Source organism: Gekko japonicus, unplaced genomic scaffold (genome assembly GCF_001447785.1).
Source record: "Gekko japonicus isolate JY-2015 unplaced genomic scaffold, Gekko_japonicus_V1.1 scaffold4672, whole genome shotgun sequence".
Classification (NCBI taxonomy): domain Eukaryota; kingdom Metazoa; phylum Chordata; class Lepidosauria; order Squamata; family Gekkonidae; genus Gekko; species Gekko japonicus.
The window spans coordinates 39,293-60,749 of NW_015169320.1; the positions used below are offsets into that span (position 1 = coordinate 39,293).

The window sequence follows — 21,457 nt, forward strand, 5'->3', positions numbered from 1 at the left end:
GGGACAAGAGCGCCATAGCCAGCCATACTGTGGGCTCAATCAAGATTGGGACATTGCAGCATCTTAGAATCACTTTAAAATGGCGGCAGCATCCTTGTAGGGGCCATGAGGATGTTCCCCTGTCTAGCTTGGCCTTTGGACCTCAGAGATGCTTGGAATGTATTTCTCTGGTCTGGGGACAGGGGAAGAAGAAGAAGAAGAGATTGGATTTATACCCTACCCTTCACTACCCAAAGGTGTCTCAGGGTGGCTTACAAACTCCTTTCCCTTCCCCTCCCCACAACAGACACCCTGTGAGGCAGGTGGGGCTGAGAGAGCTCTTGACAGAAACGGCTCTTTTTCAAGGACAACTCTTATCACAACTACAGCTTGCCCAAAGTCATCCAGCAGGTGCAAGTGGGGGAGTGGGGAATCAAACCCGGTTCTCCCAGATTAGAGTCCACGCACTTAACCACTACACCAAACTGGCTCTACACAGCCAGTCACTACACGTAAAAGAAGAAGATGCTGTAGGGTCACCTCCATACTTGAGAGGAGATGGATGGAGCATAATGGCAGGGTCTCAGTTAATTACTCTCAGCATTCCACAATTAAGGACACATCTGCCCATCAGTCTCCAATTTTGACATATTTACTTCCTGCAATTCCCCCCCCAAAAAAAATTAAACCCAAACAAATGGTAACCATATAAAATAAGCTTGTTATTCTTGTTTGGTTCTTATATCTGTTCAGCATCTTCACTATGCTGTATGTTGATTTGCTCCTCTCAGCCTCTACCTATATGTATGGACTGGCAACGTCCATTTCACTGTATCTGAAGAAGTGTTCTTGCACATGAAAGCTTATACCTTGAATAAACCTTTGTTGGTGTTAAAAGGTGCCACTGTACTCAGACTTTGTATTGCTGGTGCTTGTTTGTGGCGCTGTTTTGTTGTTGTTGTGCTTTGACATTCTATTCTGAGATATGTTCTAATGCTGACATGGAGCGTGGCGCATACATATTCTCAAACAAGTAAAACAAGATACAGATGTGCTTTTCTGCTTCAGCACGATACAAAGGCATTCATCATGTGGCTGAGCAAGGAGACGTCCCAAGAGATGCAATTTTTGGTCAAAAGTGGCTTTGTTCTTCAGGGTGTTACCATGTTTGCTTGTAACTGCATTGTTTTTGTACTGTGCTGATGCTATGTCTGTCAAATGTCTGTACATCTGTGCATTTGGGATAAGGGGATTGCTGCTGTGTGTTTTGTATGGCTTGCTTGACATCTCATGCTTGCGTTTGGATGAGCAAGGCTTGTGCCACAGGACACGTGCTCCCTGCACTTTCCCAGCATGCTTCAGGACAAAGACGACTAAATGCCATTATTGCTCAGTTGGAAACTTGGCAGAACAACAGGTTTTCCCACCATTGCTGAACTGTGGGAAACCACGTAACCCGGCCTCCTATCTGGTTTTGGCATCACAAAGAACACATCTTTTATTGCCCATGGACCAGGCACATCTCTGCACATCAAAGGTTACCATGGGAATATGGCGTTGACACATCACCACATGGCTCCCCTTTGAAGTTAGGTCTAGAATCTGAATATCGCCCCCTCCCCTCGAGGTATAGCGTCACAACCTGTGGACCTATAGCATAGGAAAGGGGATGGTTTTCCTAGGGGTTTATTGGCTTTAAGCCAAGCCCCAAAACAAGCTTTTAAAAGAGGAAACACAGCCTTTGTTTCTCTCTCTTCTCTCTTGGGTTAGGGTTAGGTCAGCGCACGCCTCCCCACCCTCCTGCAACTTAAGATGCAGCCCGCTAGCCAGCATGCTAGCGAGAGAAAGCCCCCCCTTCCACATTAGGGCAACCTAAGCTCTGCTGCAGGTGATTCTCTTGGGTTTTGTTTGGGAGTGCACACCAAAGAAGACACACACGTGGTTGGTTTATCTACCCGTGTGAGAGAAGAGTCCTTTGGTATGACCTTTTGTCCCTGATGTCCCACTAGGAAGAATCTCTTCAACAAGGATCAGATGAGTATAATGTTACCCTTCTGTGTCCGACCCCATTGTTTGTCTGAAGTATTAATTTTCATACTGAAATGCTTTCTATTGACTACTGCAACTAAAGGGATCTTGAATGAATCTATGAGTATATTTGTTTTCGTATGCTTGAGAAATACTTAGTAAATACTGCATTTATTCATTAACCCTGGTGTGTTGTCCCTTTGTGGAAATGGGAATGTTTGTTTCTGACTAAAATCTCTGTATACAAGTGATCAACCAAGAACTCTGTGGAATATCCTCAAAACCGGAGGATTTTCCGTATCAAGGGATATAGTCCTCCAGTTCATTCAGGTGACTGATTAAACCCACAGCACTACTTATGCAGCAGAACTCCCATGCCTTGCCTTGTGCTAGAGATTTGTTATGTACGTGCCACAGTACCCCGGATGCTTTTTGTCCTGACATTCCCTCATGAGATCATTTCCTTCAGTGACTGCTTCCTTCAGTTCTACATTTCCTTCTCACTGGGCAGTACCAAATGCTTCTTCCTCTCAGCCATGTCCTTGGATCGGTATTTGGCTATCTGCCATCCTCTTCGCTATCCACAAATTATGTCCCCCAATTCTTGCTATGTTCTGGTGGCTACTTGTTGGGTCCTTGGCTTCCTGTGGTATGTTATCCCTGTGATTTTGATCTCTAGGTTGTCCTTCTGTGGCCCCCGAATCATCAACCACTTCCTGTGTGACCCTGGGCCGATTCTGTCTCTTGCCTGCCCTCCGCTAGGAATCGCCCCCAGTGTCTGCCAAATGTTTATGAATGTATTGGTTTTAGGCAATGTCTTCTTTGTTTTGCTGTCTTACGGTGTTGTGATTCTAACCCTGATGAAAACCTCCTTCCAAGGCGGTCTTAAGAAGTCCTTCTCTACTATATCTTTCCACCTGTTGGTGGTGACCCTTTTCTATGGCTCTGTGATTGGGATGTATTTAGCTCCAAGTGGAGATAATTCTTCAGAGGTCACTAAAGTTGTGACGGTCTTCTATACTGCCGTTACACCCTTTCTCAACCCCATGATTTATTGTCTGAGGAACGATCAGGTGAAGGAAGCACTGCGAAGGTTGTGGAAGAGAAGGGTGAAATTACTGAGGAGCCGAGTGATGACGTGACACAAAGGGAAGAAAAAGAAAATACCCAAACCCTAAACAATACTAATCTTTATTTTGTTTTTCAATCCCTTCAACCATAGGTTGGTGGGTTTATGGATAAAATGAAAACAGAGCAAGTCAATAAAACAATAGATACTAAGATAATTTAAAATGTATGTAAGAACTCTAGGTACAGCAACCAGCCTGGCCACATAGCTTGATAACAACTGTTTCAGAATAATGACTAAAGGACTGAATGTCGGAGTTGACAAGAGATCCCAATATATCACACCTTGGTTCAATAAACCAAGGACCATGTAACAGCACATGTGAGATGGTTTCTGTTGCTCCAGATGCAGAAGAGCAATTTCTTTCAGTTCAGGCCTTCCTGTATAATCAGCTGTTGGGAGCGAATTGCTTCTTGCAAAAAAAAAAAAAATAAAGTCTGTGTTTGGATTTTTTTTTATAGCCAAATAATTAGCAATTATAGAGGAAGTTGTAGGGATATACCTATAATACAAAGGAAAACACTGCCTGTATGAATCAGTAAGTAAGCCAGACCAATTGTATGATAAAAATTGCTTCTTTTATTTAAGCAATACTAAGGCTGCGGTCACACGGAGCATTAGCCACGCTACTGAGACGGATGATAGGCGGATTTTCTGGGCGAGATCACACCGCAACATCTGGGAAGCGTAGAGCTCCCATGGCGAACCCTGAGGCTTCCCGCCAAAGATGCGGAGTTAAAAAATAGTACCTCTGAGGTACTAGTTTCCGGAAACCGCGGGGCAAGGGCGGGCGTCTGATCGCATTTCCGGAGGTAGTCCGTGGCATCCGGCGCCCCCCCATGTCCTGTCACAAACAGGTTTTTTCCCCCAAGTCTCCACAGGATGCACACAAGCACCCAACGGCGCATGTGCACGAAGAGGAAAGCGAAAGTTCCGTTCCTCCACAGAATCGGTCATGCCGTTGGTGAGATTGTGCCGTGCCGCTCCTTTGCCGCGCTGCAGGATCGTCGTGTGATCGCCACCTCGCCCGTACCCATGGGACCTCGACGGGACTTGTGATCGGGCGGCCGTGCATTATTTTGCTCCGGGCCAAACTGCCACGCTTCCCCCCCCGCATTTTACGGCCCGTGTGACTGGGACCTATGAAACCAAGCATGTGTGAGAATTAACACAGTCACTGTGGGATATAAGAGATACTTGTCCATCTTCCATGTTTGTATTGTCTGAATATCCAAAGAGTAGGGAAAGTTGTTCAGTACGTGGATTTTGTTCTTATTTCCTTGGTACCCAAAATCTAGGTGGGGAAAGGGCTAGGGAGCAGCTTATTTTCCTGGTATGCCTTTACAAGTTATCCTCTTAGACTGAGGGCCAGAATGCAAGCTACAGAAAAATACAAGGAGAAATTTCACCCAATTCCATCTCCTTTGCCGCGCTGCAGGATCGTCGTGTGATCGCCACCTCGCCCGTACCCATGGGACCTCGACGGGACTTGTGATCGGGCGGCCGTGCATTATTTTGCTCCGGGCCAAACTGCCACGCTTCCCCCCCCGCATTTTACGGCCCGTGTGACTGGGACCTATGAAACCAAGCATGTGTGAGAATTAACACAGTCACTGTGGGATATAAGAGATACTTGTCCATCTTCCATGTTTGTATTGTCTGAATATCCAAAGAGCAGGGAAAGTTGTTCAGTACGTGGATTTTGTTCTTATTTCCTTGGTACCCAAAATCTAGGTGGGGAAAGGGCTAGGGAGCAGCTTATTTTCCTGGTATGCCTTTACAAGTTATCCTCTTAGACTGAGGGCCAGAATGCAAGCTACAGAAAAATACAAGGAGAAATTTCACCCAATTCCATTGCATTCAATATTATAAACAGACTGTGTTTTATAGCAGCCTAGTTTGTGGGGACATTTACCACGTCCATGAAAAACGGGGAGAGGCTTGGGTGTTCCATGAAATCCAACAAAATCATTAAATGTAAATGCCCAGTTGTCACCTACTTTTAAACATGTCCTGCTTTTTGACAGTGGCCATGTGAGTCCTGCTAGGGTTGCCAGCAGCCTGGAGAGGAAAAAAAGGTCTTATTCCTTTAACAGAGGTTTAATGGGGTGTTATTTACTGAGTGATGTTATTTACCTGCATGCCATGAAAAGCTTCAACACCCGATTCCCCACACATGAAGCCTCTGTTAGAGCAACAGAATATTTTTCTCCAAGATGGCTGGCAACCCTAATCCCAGCATAAACTCACTACTATCATGTATCATCGCCGGTTATTGAGATTAGGAATGGTCCCTGGATTTTTATGGATTACATTGGTGTTTACATAACTACATCTCTGTATTTCCTGCATTTCATAACCCTTCAGCCCAATTGACAATCTCTTCTTTACAACTGAGAGCCAGTTTGGCGCAGCGGTTAAGAGCGGTGGACTGTAATCTGGGAGAACTGGGTTTGATTCCCCACTTCTCCACATGCAGCTGCTGGTGTGACCTTGGGTCAGTTACAAGTTCTTTCAGAGCTGTTTTTTTCCTGTAAATGACATAACGCCTTTGCTGATGGTGACCCCCCATTTTTCAACCCTTCCAAGCTAGTGATTTGACACAATCCAGATACCTGTGGTTGATTCTGCATTGGCTTTTCCCTCCATTGCTTTACGAAACCCACTTTGGAACAGAAATTCCCCTCTGCATTGCATGCTGCGTTCACATTCTTTGATCATCGGATTTTATGGTACCCTCCACACTGCATGCCGCTTTTGCTTACTGTGATCATCGGATTTAATTGAACCTTCTGCATAGATTTATGGCCATTTTATGGCCATTCAGGGGTGACTCTGCAGTCAGTATAGTGTTGCCCCGAGGTATTTGAATGTGGTTTTGAGCTGCACTTTCCCCTCCCAGTTGAGAAAATGTCGATGCTAGATGCAGAATCACTCTGTATTTTCCTCTACTGAGATTTCAAGTAGCTGGAAAGATGGTGGAGACATAGCCTCTCTGGAAAATTGCTTTATTTGTGGAAAGAAAGAACTGACCTCCTTTCCCTTAGGATTATCGGCTCAGTCTAGATGCCCTCCCACCCCATGGTGCTGTATAGAAGAAGAAGAAGAAGAAGAGATTGGATTTATACCCCGCCCTTCACTACCCAAAGGTGTCTCAGAGCAGCTTACAAACTCCTGTGAGGGCGGGTGGGGCTGAGAGAACTCTGACACAAACTGCTCTTTTTCAAGGACAGCTCTGACAGAGCTTGTGACTGACCCAAGGTCACATCAGCAGGTGCAAGTGGAGGAGTGGGGAATCAAACCCGGTTCCCCCAGATTAGAGTCCGCACACTTAACCACCACACCAAACTGGCTCTCAAACAAGTGGGGGACCTGCAAAGGTTTGAGGTTCCTTCTCTTTTTCTAACCCACCGGCTAACCTACCTTCATTTGCTCCCATCTTCAGCTTTCCCTCCCACCTGCCCACCTGGATCTATCTTTTAGACTGGTTGGTTAAATGTTTCATTTTCCTTCCTTCTCTGCTTCTGCGATCTGACATTAATATCTTTCTCCTCAGCAACCTGTGGAGTGCCTCCTTCACCTGATCATTCCTCAAAGAATAGATCAGGGGGTTGAGAAAAGGTGTAATAGCTGTGTAGAAGACCGTCACTGCTTTAGTCAGCTCTGACTGTCTCCAGCTGGGGTTAAATACACCGCTGCCACCGAGCCATAGAAGAGTGTCACCACCACTAGGTGGAAAGATATGGTGGAGAAGGCCTTCTTACGGGTGCCTTGGAAGGAGGATTTCAGTAGGGTCAGAATCACCACAGTGTAGGACAGCACAACGAAGAAAGCGTTACCTAAAACCACAGCATTCATAAAAATCTCACAGACTTTGGGGGCAATTCCTAGTGGTGGGCAGGCCAAGGATAGAATTGGTCCAGGATCACACAAAAGGTGGTCAATGATATTGGGGCCACAGAAGGACAACTTGGAGATCAAAATCACCGGACAAATGTGCCACAGGAAACCGAGGATCCAACAAGTAACCATTAGAATATAGCAGAAGTCTTGGGACATAGTTTGTGGGTATCGCAGAGGGTGGCAGATGGCCAAGTACCGATCCAAGGCCATGGCTGAGAGGAAGAAGCATTCAGTGCTGCCCAGCGAGAAGAAGATGTAGAACTGAAGGAAACAGTCACGGAAGGAAATGATCCCACGAGGAAATGTCAGGTCAAAAAGCATCCGGGGCACTGTGGTGCTCACATAACAGATCTCTAGCCAGGAGAAGTTGCTCAGCAAGAGGTACATGGGCTGCCGGGACAAGTGGGTATCTAAAACCACCAGTGTAATGATGGTAATATTCTCAGCCAAAGTGAGCACATAGAGAATGAAGAAAAAGATGAGGAGCAGGAACCGCTTCTGCTGTCCACCGCCAAAGCTCATCAGAATGAATTCTTGCACTCCAGTCCCATTGGCCGACTCCATCTGGAATCAGATAATACAGTTATCATGCTGGGATCACTACGTGATGGACAAAATAGCTGACACATATGAGACACACACACACGAGGGCACTCAGGATCACAGTCTAGATTCATATGAAAGTGGTTTGCATTAATAACCTACTTCACAGAACATGACATTCTACCAGCACATGTAGGTGACGCTGAATGGCTTCATTTATGAGTTGCTTTTTCTTACTTTAGTTAGCCTTTATTTTAGGGTCTGAGCACTCCTCTTTCCACAAGCTTTTAATTATATCTTAATGGTACTATAAGACACTCACATATTAGTGGTAGGATACTTGGGAACAAAACAAAGAGCCTAAGGCCTCAGTCAGGCAAAGTTAATTTTGATATATGGCTATATTGAAACATCTTAACTGTATTTGTTTACGTGTCGTTGAAATAGGGTTGAATGTATTACTGTTTATGCTTATTGGATTTTATGTATATGTGACTTATCTTTGAATTAAAAGACGTAGAAAATTAAAAAAATAGTCTGTCCACCACCTGTTTATCCCACCCACAGAACTCTGTGTGGATTATATAGTTCTTTGACTTGAGTTGTTAACCATGCAGGCATTCCTTTAGACTTGTTGGTGCCTTTGTTGAGGTATGCATTCTATCTGGGCCTCAATCAGCATGGTTTTAAGTACTTTCTAGGCATTCTGGAGGGATTTGACTCTCTTAACTTGATTCTGTTTTAACTGTCTTCTGACTGGTTCTCTCACTTTTAGCAAATTTCCCCCACTTGAAATCAAAAGGGATTGTTTTGGACTTTGGGGACAAATTTCTGTTGATATGAATGATGAACTTTTCAGTGTTCCCAACTGGTGCATCAACATTTATGTCTGGCACAAGAATCTCCAGCACCACTCAGAACCAAGTTCAGAGTTGCTATACCTCTAGTTGGCTCTGTGATTAACTGCTCCAGGGCACAGCAATTTATTACTAGAAAGCTTGTTTCTGTGGCATGCCTTAAGCACATGTTTGCACTGATCAATGTGAGGATAGTTGAAGTCACCCAGTATTGTAACATTTTCCCCTTTGGTCAACACCCTTATTTCCCTGCTCCATCTTGACATTTGCCTCTTGATTTTGATCCATGGGGTGATAGACTCCCACTTTTAAGTAGTTCTTAGGGCCCAGTATCTCCACTCTGAATACTTCTGTCAAGACATTAACTTTCCTAATGTTTTCTAGCTTGTTTGACTCTATTCCTATTTGATATACAGAACAACACCACCCCCAGCTTGTCCTCCTTGTCCTCTCTGTAGACTTTATATCCAGGGATAATGGTGTTAAATTGATTTTCCCCATTCCTCCAGGTTTCTGAAATGCCCACTGTATCTACATTGTCATTTAGCATCAAGCACTCCAGCTTCCCCATCTTGGCTCAGAGGCATTTAGCATGGGAATACAAGCACCTGTACCTTGTTTTCCTTTCTAAGGGTCCCTGTCTGCCTTGGCCCTCAGGTTTCCTCACATGGCTCTTCTTTACTGTCCTGCTCTCATTCTCATTCTCAAGCTCTAGCCTCCTCCCACCAATAGTTTTGCAAGAATTTAACACACACACCATTTCTTTGGGATGATGATCAAGTCGATCAAAGCAAAGGGAAGATCAGAAACGCAACTGACAATAGGTGATTCTTTGCACGACCCTTCCTTTCCATCCCCCCTCCCCTCCTTTCTCTCTTTGGCTGTAATTTTATAAAGAATATCAACCGTTGTTTGCGGAAAATCACACCTTTTTCTAGAAAGAGGCACTATTCACACCCATACCTTTGTGGTTCCTACCTCAGCCTCCTTTGCCCTGGTAATAATTCCTGTTTTCTGTTCCTCGAGTTGAAGCATTGATCCCTCCAGCAGAAACATCTCCTGTGCTGTGATCCTGCTGGCTAGTTCCATCCAGGGCACAGAACCAATCTGCAGCAAAGCTAGTCTTCCAGTGTTCAGTGGCAAACGAAAGATGCTCAGAATGGCTAAAGCATCTGCAGGTAAGGTGTGGCTTATACTCCACACAGTGCATGCAGCTGTTGCTGAAGGAAGCACCACTGTATGTGAAAAAATAGCCTTTGTATGAGAAGGAAGACAGCTTTGGAATACAATAATTGTCTATGTATGTTTACTAAGTTTGCTTCCACACATTATTAGGCATCAGACCATTGCTGCATTAGAGCAGTCATTCGTGACTGGATCATCTGGTTAGCACGTGAAAATTGAGTGGTGAATTATTGTTATAGTGCAATATCCAATGAGGTGTGGATGGACCTTATGAGTCTTTACTAACAGATGGAATGTCTTAGACCAGACTTAGACCTGTACGGTCTTCTTTGTTTCCCTAGAAACTATGTGATCTGTTCTTCAGAGAAGGCACCCTAGGAAACCTTCCTCTGACTTCCTCATCTTAACTCCTTCTGCTTGGCTCCGGAGCAAACTAATTTATGCAGCAGCCAAATTGCTCACTCACAGCTTCAGGGTCAGTAGCTCACAAAATAGAATTTTTGCTCACAAGACTCCACAGCTTAGAGGGAGCATTGGTAGTCATCCACATTCCTGTGCCTCTGTGGCACAAGGAAAAGTGCTCTCTAACCGGTTCAGGGCGTGATGACCCAGGGTTGGAATCTGAGGAGTGTGTCTCTTACCCTGGGCTCAGATGTAGTCTTATTAGAGGACAGAGAAGAGACTTCATTGACTTTGGGAAAGTCAGATTGTGAATTGCATATTGTGCTCAAATCTGGTGTCTAAAAGGTTTGCAAGCTTTTTTTTTTACGTCTCTTGTATACAAGATAAAGAAGACCCTTGAGAACTTGTCTGTGGAGGGTAGTTCTTCGTATCAAAACAGAATCTCTCCTCAGAGATTAATTTCCCCCACTGAAGAATAAACAGTTAACAAGGCCTTTTTGTTTTCATATGTATTGATGCCTCCAAGTGGGACAGGTGGAACCCTTGGGTTTTTGCTCTAGAATTGAGGTTGTATCCAACTGGCTTTTCTGCTGATGAAGAAAGGAGGAAGAGACCCCTGTAGCCACCCAAAATGGCTACACTAAGGATCATGAGACCAGCATGATGGATCAAAGCCATAGGGGATGAGGTCTGTGATAAGGAGGTGAACTGGGCAAAAAGGACTGGAAAAGCCAGTGAAATCCATCTCTTAGGGCAGCTGTGCTGGACTTTCTGCCCACGTTTCCACCAAAGCTCCCAAACCTTTTTGGGCCTAGGCCTCGTCACACATCTCTGGCATCTGACCTGCCCACAAGCCAGTAGTCCGAATGAAAACGAATGGCTCAGTTCCAAGACTCCTCTCAGACACTGATTAAAATCTCCTGGTGGATCTGCCAGAGACAGACAGGCAAGAAAGGACTGCAGATCCAATAATCAGTAAAGTATGATGTGGTGTTTCTGTCAGACTCAGGTATGGTTCATGTCCCTGCTCTGTGATGAAGCCCACTGGGTGACTTCAGGCAATAACTCTCCCTCAGCCTAACCTACCTCATAAGATTGTTGTGGGGATAAAATGAAGGGGTTGGCCATGTGTGCCACTAGAGTCACCAGCCTCTATGTTGGGCCTAGCAATCGCCTGCAATTACAACGGATCTCCATTGGATCCCCTGAAGAAAATGGCTGCTTTGGACTCTAGGCTATTATACCCTGCTGAAGTCCTTCCCCTCCCCAGGCTCTACCTCCAAATCTCCAGGAATATCCCAACCCAGAGTTGGCAACCCTATGTGTCATCCTTACTTCCTTAGAGGAAATGCTGGATAAAAACCTACCAAACAAATTAATTTCTTCCTAAACAGTCATTTGGACTCTCTACATAAGAACATAAGAGAAGCCAATGTTGGATCAGGCCAATGGCCCATCTAGTCCAACACTCTGTCATGCAGTGGCCTAAAATACCAGGTGCCATCAGGAGGTCCAGCAGTGGGGCCAGGACACCAGAAGCCCTCCCACTGTTCCCCCCTCCAAGAATACAGTGCATCCCTGCGCCCAGCCTGAGAGTTCCTATCTATACCTTGTGGCTAATAGCCACTGATGGTCCTGTTTTTTGTTGTTGTTCAGTCGCACAGTTGAGTCCGACTCTTCGCGACCCCATGGACAAGATCTCGCCAGGCCCTCCTGTTTTCCACCGTCCTCTGACGTTTGCTCAACTCCATATCTAATTCCCTCTTGAAGCCATCCATGGTTGTAGCCACCACCACCTCCTGTGGCAATGAATTCCATGTGTTAATCACTCTTTGGGTGAAGAGTTCTATCTTGCCCTTTCTCCAAGGGGCCCATGTTGGCATACAAGAATCTCTCCTCCTTTAATTTAGCTAGGGTTGCCAGACCCCCCCCCCGTCCGGGTGGGTTTCCCCCAGATTTTGGGGGCTTCAGCCCACCACCAGCCAGCTGGTGATGAGCAGACTTTTTTAAAAAAAAAACCAAAAAAAAAAAAAAACCAACGCCCATCCAAATATTACCCCATTGCATATTTTTCTTAATAATGTGGCTTCTTAAACTTGACATAACTCAGGGCCTCAGCATTTCTTGATTTGTTCCTGAGTGAGAGTCTGAAACAGAGAGCATGTCTTCAAACTTCCATGTGCTCAATGCAGGGCTGCTGCAGCTTTTGTAGGAAACATATCCGACAATTGAACTTTGAACTGACCATGTTTGAAGGAGGTGATCAGACGTAAGTTCATCACCCAGTCTGTTTGGTTCATGCTGAGCAACTGAGAATGCCTGCCAAACTGCCTTGTATTTCCCCAAATCAAATAAGTGGTCACACGCTAGAACAAATGAGTAGAAAGGAGGAGTGTTACACAAATCACAAACCAAAGGAACTCCTAGAGTATTTCTTTTTATTTATTTATTTAAAACATACATATGCTGCCTTTCCAGCCAAATATGGTCACTGATTTGTCACATTATCTTTGTTCCACAGGAAAAAGGCTTGGGATAACTTGATTATTTAATGTTTTCTTGTTCTCTTTTGTTCAGCTCAGGCCTCAGAACAATCACGTAGCATTTGGGGAAAAAGATAAAACACAGTAACCCAGCACTGGAGGCCAAGATCGAGAAAATCTCCACGGCTACCATATAGTTCCCTTTGGTGCTCAGGTACGTTGGAACAAAACACAACCAAACACTGCAAAACATCATCATGCTGAAGGTGATGAATTTGGCTTCATTAAAACTGTCTGGCAACTTTCGGGCAAAGAAAGCTACAGTGAAGCTTATGGAAGACAGAAGTCCTATGTAGCCCAAAACAATATAAAACATAACCACAGACCCTTCATTGCATTCTATTATGATCTCATCTGTCATTGACTCGGTGTTCAAATCTGGGAATGGGGGAACGGTTCCTAACCACACTGTACAGATACACATTTGGATAATGGAGCAGGAAAGGACAATGGAGGTGGTCATTCTTTTTCCTACCCACTTCCTCAAGCTGGACCCTGGTTTGGTGGCCATGAAAGCTACAACCACATTGATGGTTTTGGCCAACACACAAGAAACTGCTACGGTGAAGATGATACCAAAGGCAGATTGTCGGAGAAGGCAGGTCAAGGTGCTTGGTCTTCCAAGGAAGAGGAAAGGACAGAGGAAGCAAAGCAGGAGAGAAATGAGGAGAGCATAGGTGACATCTTTGTTGTTGGCTTTGACAATGGGAGTATCTTTGTGCTTAATATAAATTCTTAGTATCAGGAGTGTGATCGTGAAGAAAGAAATGGCAGCTAAAGCTAAACAGATCCCCTTTGGTTCTTCATAGGAGAGAAAGTTTATCTTCTTGGGAATACATCGATCTTGGTCTATGCTTGGATATTGATCTTCGGGACATCTAGAACAGACATCTGAGTCTGAAAACAGGAAGAGTGGCCATCTCAGTTTAAGTTCACTTGAAGCTAAAGGCTGTTTCATCTTACTCCCTTCAATATGTGAGATATTATTCACACTGAATTCCAGCAAATGGTTATGTGCTGGGGCAGGGGGGTCCCCATTGTGGTATCAATCAATGTCACGGCACCCACTGTGAACTTTTCGGGCATCAGCATGGCTTGGTGGGGCTTTTGCCCAGCAGGTCTTCTCATTGGCTACTGGAAATCTGATTGGCTCAGCATATTTAAAAAAAACACTTTTGGAACAGTTGAAACCTCAGCACATTTTTCTTCGGTCTGTGATTTACATTTTTTAAATGCAGTGTATTCAATGGAACGAGCTCCCGGGGGAGATCCGGGCCCTGCGGGACCTTATGCAGTTCTGCAGGGCCTGCAAGACGGAGCTCTTCCGCCAGGCCTTAGAGTAGGAGCCGCTGCCCCACTATACCACCACCGTCATGGTATCTTAAGGATGCATGGACGAGGCCCTGATGAAGATCCTGGAATATGTAAAGAAGATCTGATAAGCTGTCGCCATTCATGGGAGTACCACCTGGAACTGTGTTGATTCCATCTTGGATTATGATAACAGTGACTGAGCACCGTTGTTGTTTTTAAGTGTTAGTTGTTTTTATTATGTTTTGGATGTTTATTTATGGCACGGCTGATTACCTTGCCCTTGTGAGCCGCCCTGAGGCGGGATACAAATGTGAAGAATAAATAAATAAATAAGTTAAAAGGCATCCTCTTAAACAGAGCTCCTCCTTGAACTGTTGAAGAGCTATCATAAGAGTTCTGCATTGCCTCACTCCCTGATATTTTGCACTTGGTTCCACCTCCTGCGGCGACCATTTTTGTGCTTCCCTCCGCCCTATCTGGTCGCCATTTTTCAGTGGTTACCACCATCCTGTTCAGAATTCCAATAGTAACTGCAGGCTCAAAAACTTGGGGATCCCTGTCCTGAGGAGTATCTCCTAAAGGGCATTTTCCTGTTATCTAATTGTTTGTGAGAGCCCGGTAATTTCCCCCAGATGTGTTGATTGAGATCATTTTAATTGGGGACGTCAGTGACTGAACTGGGGCATCCTTCATGCATAGCAAGTGTTCTACCAACCTCCCCCCCAAAAGTGTTTTACCAACCTTCCCCAAATGGTTACATGGACCTCAGTGCCATCTCTTTTGTTTTTAATCCCAGGGGACATGTGTATTTATGTGTGCTTGCACAACTCTCGGGGAAGTCACAGTCACCTACCCTTCTGGACTGAAACCTTCCCTTCCGGGCAAGGAGCACATTCATAGCAGCAAAACTGCTCCCCTTCTTTCTTTCTTTTTTGATAACCGGGCTGACAGGCATCACTACATCTCGAAACAGGCAGTGTCTATCCAAGAAGACAGAACTTTAGAATGTAATATATGTTAATAGCAACTAACAGACATTAATCACAAAAAAACTTTGTTACATGGAGGAAAAAACCAGATTATCAATGAGATAGGGAAAAAAAGCCTTGCTTTGATTTCCAGTAATAATTAAAATGACTTTTTTGGTCATCAAATCACACTGCCTGCCTCTGCATAGCAACCCTGGGATTCCTCTGTGGTCTCCTATCAAGATATTAGCCAGGGCCGACCCTGCTTAGCTTCTGAGATTGAATAAGATTGGGCTTTCAGGGAAGGGCTAAAATGGCATTCTCTTATAAAATGCTTAGTTCCCCCCTCCCGCTTCTTTCACCCAGACATACCAGGAAGTTTTGTTCAACTTTGCAAAGTTCCCGAGATTTACGGTGTAATCTTAAATAGAGTCAAACCTTCTAGACCCATTTTAAGACAACGGACTTTAAAAAGAAGTCATTTTGCTTCGGATCACTCTATTAGAATCAAGTCCTGTAGCTTAGATATTTGCCCCAGCATCCCCCAAATGAAGACAGGAGACACCAACTGGTTTATTTATTTAACAGCATTCAACTTATTGTAAATAGATGATCTATATCACTGCTTATTTCAATAACCTGTTGGTTTTGAGGTTGGGCCGCAAATAGACAGTAGGGTAAAAGGGCTGGCTGCCCTCTCCAATTGGCTGCTTTGTTTTCCAGTGCAGCCTCATGTTTCATTTGAATTAAACAGGGGCAATGGCAAATCCATTCACCGCATAATTCACAGCGAATCTCACTTCGTCAGATTTCGGGAATTCTATCCCCAGCATCATAGCAGCTGCTATCACATGAAACAAAACTTGTGTTTTCCCCTTCACTATGAATCTTCAGAATGATCAGTACCTGTGTTTTAAGATCTATTAACAAAACCATTCTTGATATCTCATTAATCACTGTGTTGATAGGAGTGGAGACAATTGTCACCTTAGTTTTATGCATCTGTTTAGGAATTGACGGCACTGAGTTCATTACCCGGATTGATCAGCCATAACAGCGTCCAGTTATAATGCAAAGGATGTTACTGTCATTCCCAACCTGATAACCAACTTATAGAATGAAGCTGCCCTCTGAAATACTTTAGAATCCACACCTGGTTAAAGCCCCGGTGCCACACAAGTAAATCCTCCTCAAGGGTGACTTCTTTACTTTCGGGAGCTTTGGGATCCACCCTTCCAACTTTCATTCTAATGATGGAGTTGTTTGGAAAGGTGATCATGTTCAGGAGGTCAAAGCCAGCTCCCATTTCCCTGTTCTCATCAAAAGACATCGTTTCTCCAGCTGAGTTGTTAAATGACATTCCTTGAAGAAACTGGTGCAGCTAATTGAAAAAAACACAAGAAATGTCAAGGCACTAACATCTTTGATTCTTCATAGTGAGAATTACAACACCTTTCTTGCTAATGCTGATACACTTCCATCCAGCTCCAGCTAGACCCATCCTGAAAATGAAGTAACAGAAGATATCTTACTGTTGACCTATTATACATTCAAATATTTTCAAATTCCAAACATAACAGAATATGTGAACCCCCCAAAATTGGTCATTGAATAATGTGAAGAACCAGTTTATTCATGGAAGAGATATTTCAACATTGTACAAATCCTATCATGGCAGTAGAGACATTATCCATCCATCTGTCCATCTGTCCATCTGTCCTTCTGTCTGTCTTTCTGTCTGTCTGTCTGTCCATCCACCCACCCACCCACCCATCCATCCATCCATCCATCCATCCATCCATCCATCCATCCATCCATCCACTCTCTCTGCATGCCTGCTTGCCTGCCTGTTTTCCTTCTCTTGAAAAACTCAGGTTTCTAGATGAGTAACAATAATATAAAATGCAATAAAACTTTTTCTGAACACAGATTAAAAAAACAGAGAAACACCGAGACAATAAAGATAAAATGCATTAAAACTACATAAATGTACCATTCAAAATACACTGGTCAAATTACATCGCCAGCTAGCAAGACATGCCTCCTTTTGCCCAGATGCACATTGTGTACATGTTACCTGCCAAGGCTGGACATCATGAAATTCAGTATTCCTGCCTCTCAAGACTGACTGATCATTGGATCGGGAGGAGTACATGGTGTGCAAAGCATGGGCAACGGCATAGACTGCATTGTAGATGACATAGCTGTGACCAGTCATGTGCATTTCGAAAACAGCACCAGGGAGACTGTCCAGTCTCTCCTTTCCCGTACATTTAGTGATAGTCCCTAGAAAACTTGAAAGCACACATTCAAAGGCTTGCTCCCAAAAGTCTTTGAAAAACCCATCTTCTAAGGTTCTGAAAGGTTTTATCACCTGAAGAAATTTCTCAAACCCTGGATGCTCCCGTGAATGAATTGCCAAGAAAATGGTGCCATGGAAAACGGTTAGATCTAAATCCCTCTCAAGTGTTGATACAGCAAAATCAACCTGACTTGTTGTAATCCACACCTTTCCAACAGATTCAAATTCCTTATGATTAACATTTAACGAACATATTATAGTAATAAGGAATGCAATGGTCTGAGAATCTCCATAGACAACATATATACTGGCATTGCTCAATAGATAGATCTTTGAAATCTTTGAGAGCATGTTATTTATTTCAGTCCAGTCACTGAGACGTTTTCTGTGTGGCATTTGTTGTGTGAAGGCCAGACAGATTCCATGCTGGGAAAGCAACAGTTCCAGGGCCTTTAAGAAATGTTCTCCACTGTCATCATCCACCACAAAGAGTCCAACCCATGTCCATCCAAAATGCTTGAGTAACCAGATAATACCCATGTACTGATGGGTTTCCTCAGGTGCCATGTGGTAAGAAAATGGAAACTGCACTGATTTTCTCTGTTCTGGAGCAAATGACCCATATGGGAACTAAAAGAAACATACAGAATATTAGAGTTGGATTAGAAGAAGTGTCCATATCTGTATTCTGGCCTCTCTTCGAGGGCTGTTTGTCAGTCTGAAATCCAGATTGTAATCAGCAGAGCTGGCATGGCGGGTATTCTATAAATTGAAATTTTGGAATACCATGACATTTCTGAGGAACATGTACAGGGAAGTATCTGATCCTGACTTCTCTTTCTTGTCCCTACTGTCTAAATGGAAGAATTGTGTACATTCTATATTATACATTAAAGGTAAAGGTTCAGGTTCCCTTGCTCGAAAGCCAGTTGAATCCAACTCTAGGGTTGCGGTGCTCATCTCCGTTTCAAAGCCAAAGAGCCAGCGCTGTCCGAAGACGTTTCTGTGGTCATGTGGCCGGCATGACTAAACACCAAGGTGCACAGAACGCTGTTATCTTCCCACCGAAGTGGTACCTATTTATCTACTTGCAATTTCTTGCTTTCGAACTGCTAGGTTGGCAGGAGCTGGAACTAGAGACGGGAGCTCACTCCATCATGCGGCACCCGGGTCTCGAACTGCTGAACTACTGACCTTCCACAGCCTGCAGTTCAGCGTCTTAACCACTTGAGCCACCGCAGCTCCATATATTATACATTGCATAAATGTAAAACATCTAATCACACATCATCATGCTTCTGAACCACAAAACTAGTCTGAGAAGGCAGTGAAAAAAGAGAATAATGCATACAGCAGCTGAAAATCCATCCAATTCAGGTCCTACCTGTGGAATTTTGTAGAGACCTAAGATGCCTGAAATACAGTTGGAGATATCAGAGCCATGTCCTCCAATCACAATCATTAGTTTCTTTGAGGCTGAACACTTGTAGTTAGGAGCTAATCTGTGTGATCTGAAGAGCAGGTCCAGAATGCTACGATATGTCAACCTTTCATAATAGTAGCTGTCATAGATGTGGAATCCAAGGGTGACGTTTGGCAAAATCTTAGGATTCTCATTAATCTCATTTACAGCAAACGCCAAGGCAAGACTGTGCTGGTAGAACTTTGTCACCATTCTGCAATTAGAATTCCATATGCTTTCAGAAACATATTTATTTATTTATTAGTTGAATTTATACCCCCACCCTCCCCGCCGAGGCAGCCTCAGGGTGGCTTACAAGGATATAATACACAGTTCTGGTCCTTTGGGGCTCTCATTATTTCATTTCCCTGTCAGTAAGATCAACCTTTTATTTGTACCTCATGTCTCAGAAGTCATGTAACTCCCCCTTAAACAGAATTAAAATTTAGAGTCCGGTGGCACCTTTAAGACCAACAAAGTTTTATTCAAGGTGTGAGCTTTCATGTGCATGCAAACTTCCTCAGACAATGAAATGGAATTACAGATCATAGTTGTATATATAGAGGGTGGCTTGTTAAATTAGCATGCGGAATAGTGAAGATGTTTTTTAACTGATAAAAAGCATGACAAGCTTGGTTTCTGGTTATCATCCGTTTGGGTTCAACTGGGGGGGGGAACAACATAGGCAATAAATATGTCAGAACTGGAGACTGAAGAGGAGGAGGAGGAGGAGGAGATTGGATTTATACCCCGCCCTTCACTTGGAGTCTCAGAGCGGCTTACAAACTCCTTTCCCTTCCCCTCCCCACAACAGACACCCTGTGAGGTGGGTGGGGCTGAGAGAGCTCTTGACAGAAATGGCTCTTTTTCAAGGACAGCTGTGCCAGAGCTTGTGACTGACCCAAGGTCACATCAGCAGGTGCAAGTGGAGGAGTGGGGAATCAAACCCAGTTCTCCCAGATTAGAGTCTTCACACTTAACCACTACACCAAACTGTGTAGTGGTGAAACCAATTCTATGTCATTCTTAAGAAGCCTTGGTGAGAATTCTTAATTCTCTGTCAATTCTTAGGAAGCCTTGGCGACTGATTTCCACGGCTGATCACAAAAGCTTACTTACTTTGTAGAAGGAATGTGTTTTGGTGTGTTCTGGAAAGAATACTTGGAAGCGTAAAAAATCATCTGAGAGATAATCCCACCAGTTAGGAGATCCCCTGACTGATACCACTCGTGTGGGACAAGGATAGTGCCACTCTCAGGGCAGTGAATGAAATCTTTGCACACCACGGGAGTAAAGAGAAGTGGCAACACCAGTAGCACCAGCATCCTGGCTGCAAAGCTTCTGTCTAGATGCAGACTCTTCCTGAGCCTGTCATCAAGTTGCTGTGTATGGTGACTGACTGACAAGACCCTGACAGAAGGGGAAAGGGTCACCATGAATTTAGAAATGAGTGGCTTGAAAGGCATCCCGCAGAGGGACATCAGAGATGACCAATACGTGACTTGAAGGCAGCCAGATAGAATGGGAAGTAACGTCACAGAGATCACACCACCAATCACAAAGCACATCCAGCTTTGAAGGGCAGAGGGGTTGACTTTTTATAACCACCAAAAGACTTGCCCAAGACTGTTCTCTGGCTCATCCTAGGAGTCAGAGTAGCTTGCTGATGAAAAATAAATCGTGATAATTACAGGGAAGAGCAAACCTCGCTGGGGGATTTAATTGGCACCAATGGTAAAAGACTGGTGTTTCAGATCTGCCTCCAAGTCTTCCTGTCTCACTACTCAGTGGTAAACAAAGGAAAGCAGGCTTCGGGTTTCTTTCTGAGCAAGTCACCACAGAAAAACTAAGCCCAAAGATGAAGCCTGAGAGGAAATACAGTACAATTTATTTATGTATTTTTGTTGTGGTTTTAAATCTTAAGCCACCTTGAGCGGGGCTCCTAAGACGCAGCATAAAAATATTCTAAATAAATAAATAATAACGACAAGGCCCACTGCTGATATGGGCAGCAGGAAGCGCCAGTGGTCCCCTTTGGAGTAGCCAGTACTGAGCTAGATACACAATCTCAATCAGTACCTTCAGATTTAGAGGGTAATTTGTTCCCCTCTGTATTTATTTATTTACATTGTTAAGAGTCTACACGCAGGCCCATAGCCAGGATTTTTTTGGGGGGGAGGTATTTAAATTTTTAAGGAGGCAGTTGATTAAATTAAAGTTAATTAAACTACCTCGGTCAGTGGCTTGGGGTAGTGTCCCACGGTGGTAGTGGCACTGGGGCACTGAAGTAGAGGCTGGCGGTAGGTGAAGCAGACGAGGAGGAGGTAGTGGTGGATGTCATTGATGCTGTGTGTGGGTGGCCCACTGTGACCATCCAATTGTGGGAGATTTCTGACTTCTGAGCAGTCACCACAGCACACCTCCGCCAGCTTTCCCCTCCCACCACCCCACCTCATCTCCCAGGTGCCCTCTGGAGGTCTCAACTAGTCCAACTTTCCAATGTGCATATTGAGGTGGCAACATCTCTCTCAAGGATCCACCCAGCTCTTAACTCATAGCAGCACCCACCACACACCTCCGCCAGCTTTCCCCTCCCACCACCCCACCTCATCTCCCAGGTGCCCTCTGGAGGTCTCAACTAGTCCAACTTTCCAATGTGCATATTGAGGTGGCAACATCTCTCTCAAGACTATCTATCTATCTATCTATCATCTATCTATCTATCTATCTATCTATCATCTAGAGATAGAGATATATAGATATAGATATAGATAGATAGATAGATAGATATAGATTTAGATTTAGATTTAGATAGATATAGATTTAGATAGATAGATAGATA

The 21,457-nt window shown here is 44.2% G+C and overlaps 2 protein-coding genes and 1 pseudogene across 2 annotated transcripts; 1 reads left to right on the forward strand and 2 right to left on the reverse strand.

Moving 5' to 3' along the window:
* Positions 1-2,432: 2,432 nt before the first annotated feature.
* On the forward strand, positions 2,433-3,149 carry LOC107115014 (olfactory receptor 11H6-like). The gene has a single exon (XM_015416624.1). It carries the CDS (start codon positions 2,433-2,435, stop codon positions 3,147-3,149), a length of 717 nt encoding a protein of 238 aa, XP_015272110.1.
* A 3,459-nt stretch (positions 3,150-6,608) lies between these two features.
* On the reverse strand, positions 6,609-7,561 carry LOC107115016 (annotated as a pseudogene).
* A 5,009-nt stretch (positions 7,562-12,570) lies between these two features.
* On the reverse strand, positions 12,571-18,828 carry LOC107115017 (vomeronasal type-2 receptor 26-like). The gene is made up of 3 exons (XM_015416625.1): positions 18,538-18,828; positions 16,061-16,232; positions 12,571-13,466 (listed from the first exon to the last, which is right to left on the reverse strand). The coding sequence occupies exons 1-3, from the start codon at positions 18,826-18,828 to the stop codon at positions 12,571-12,573; spliced, it is 1,359 nt and encodes a 452-aa protein (XP_015272111.1).
* Between the last annotated feature and the right edge of the window lie 2,629 nt (positions 18,829-21,457).

What these genes read in the sequence shown, in the direction of transcription:
- LOC107115017 (XM_015416625.1), bottom strand. Translation starts at nt 18,828, where the DNA reads ATGGTGACAAAGTTCTACCAGCACAGTCTTGCCTTGGCGTTTGCTGTA. An exon ending in GTCTCTACAAAATTCCACAG is followed by an intron (nt 16,233 to 18,537) that starts GTAGGACCTGAA and finishes TTTTTCAATTAG; the next exon opens with CTGCACCAGTTTCTTCAAGG. An exon ending in GGATCCCAAAGCTCCCGAAA is followed by an intron (nt 13,467 to 16,060) that starts GTAAAGAAGTCA and finishes TCCTGTTTTCAG; the next exon opens with ACTCAGATGTCTGTTCTAGA.
- LOC107115014 (XM_015416624.1), top strand. Translation starts at nt 2,433, where the DNA reads ATGCTTTTTGTCCTGACATTCCCTCATGAGATCATTTCCTTCAGTGAC.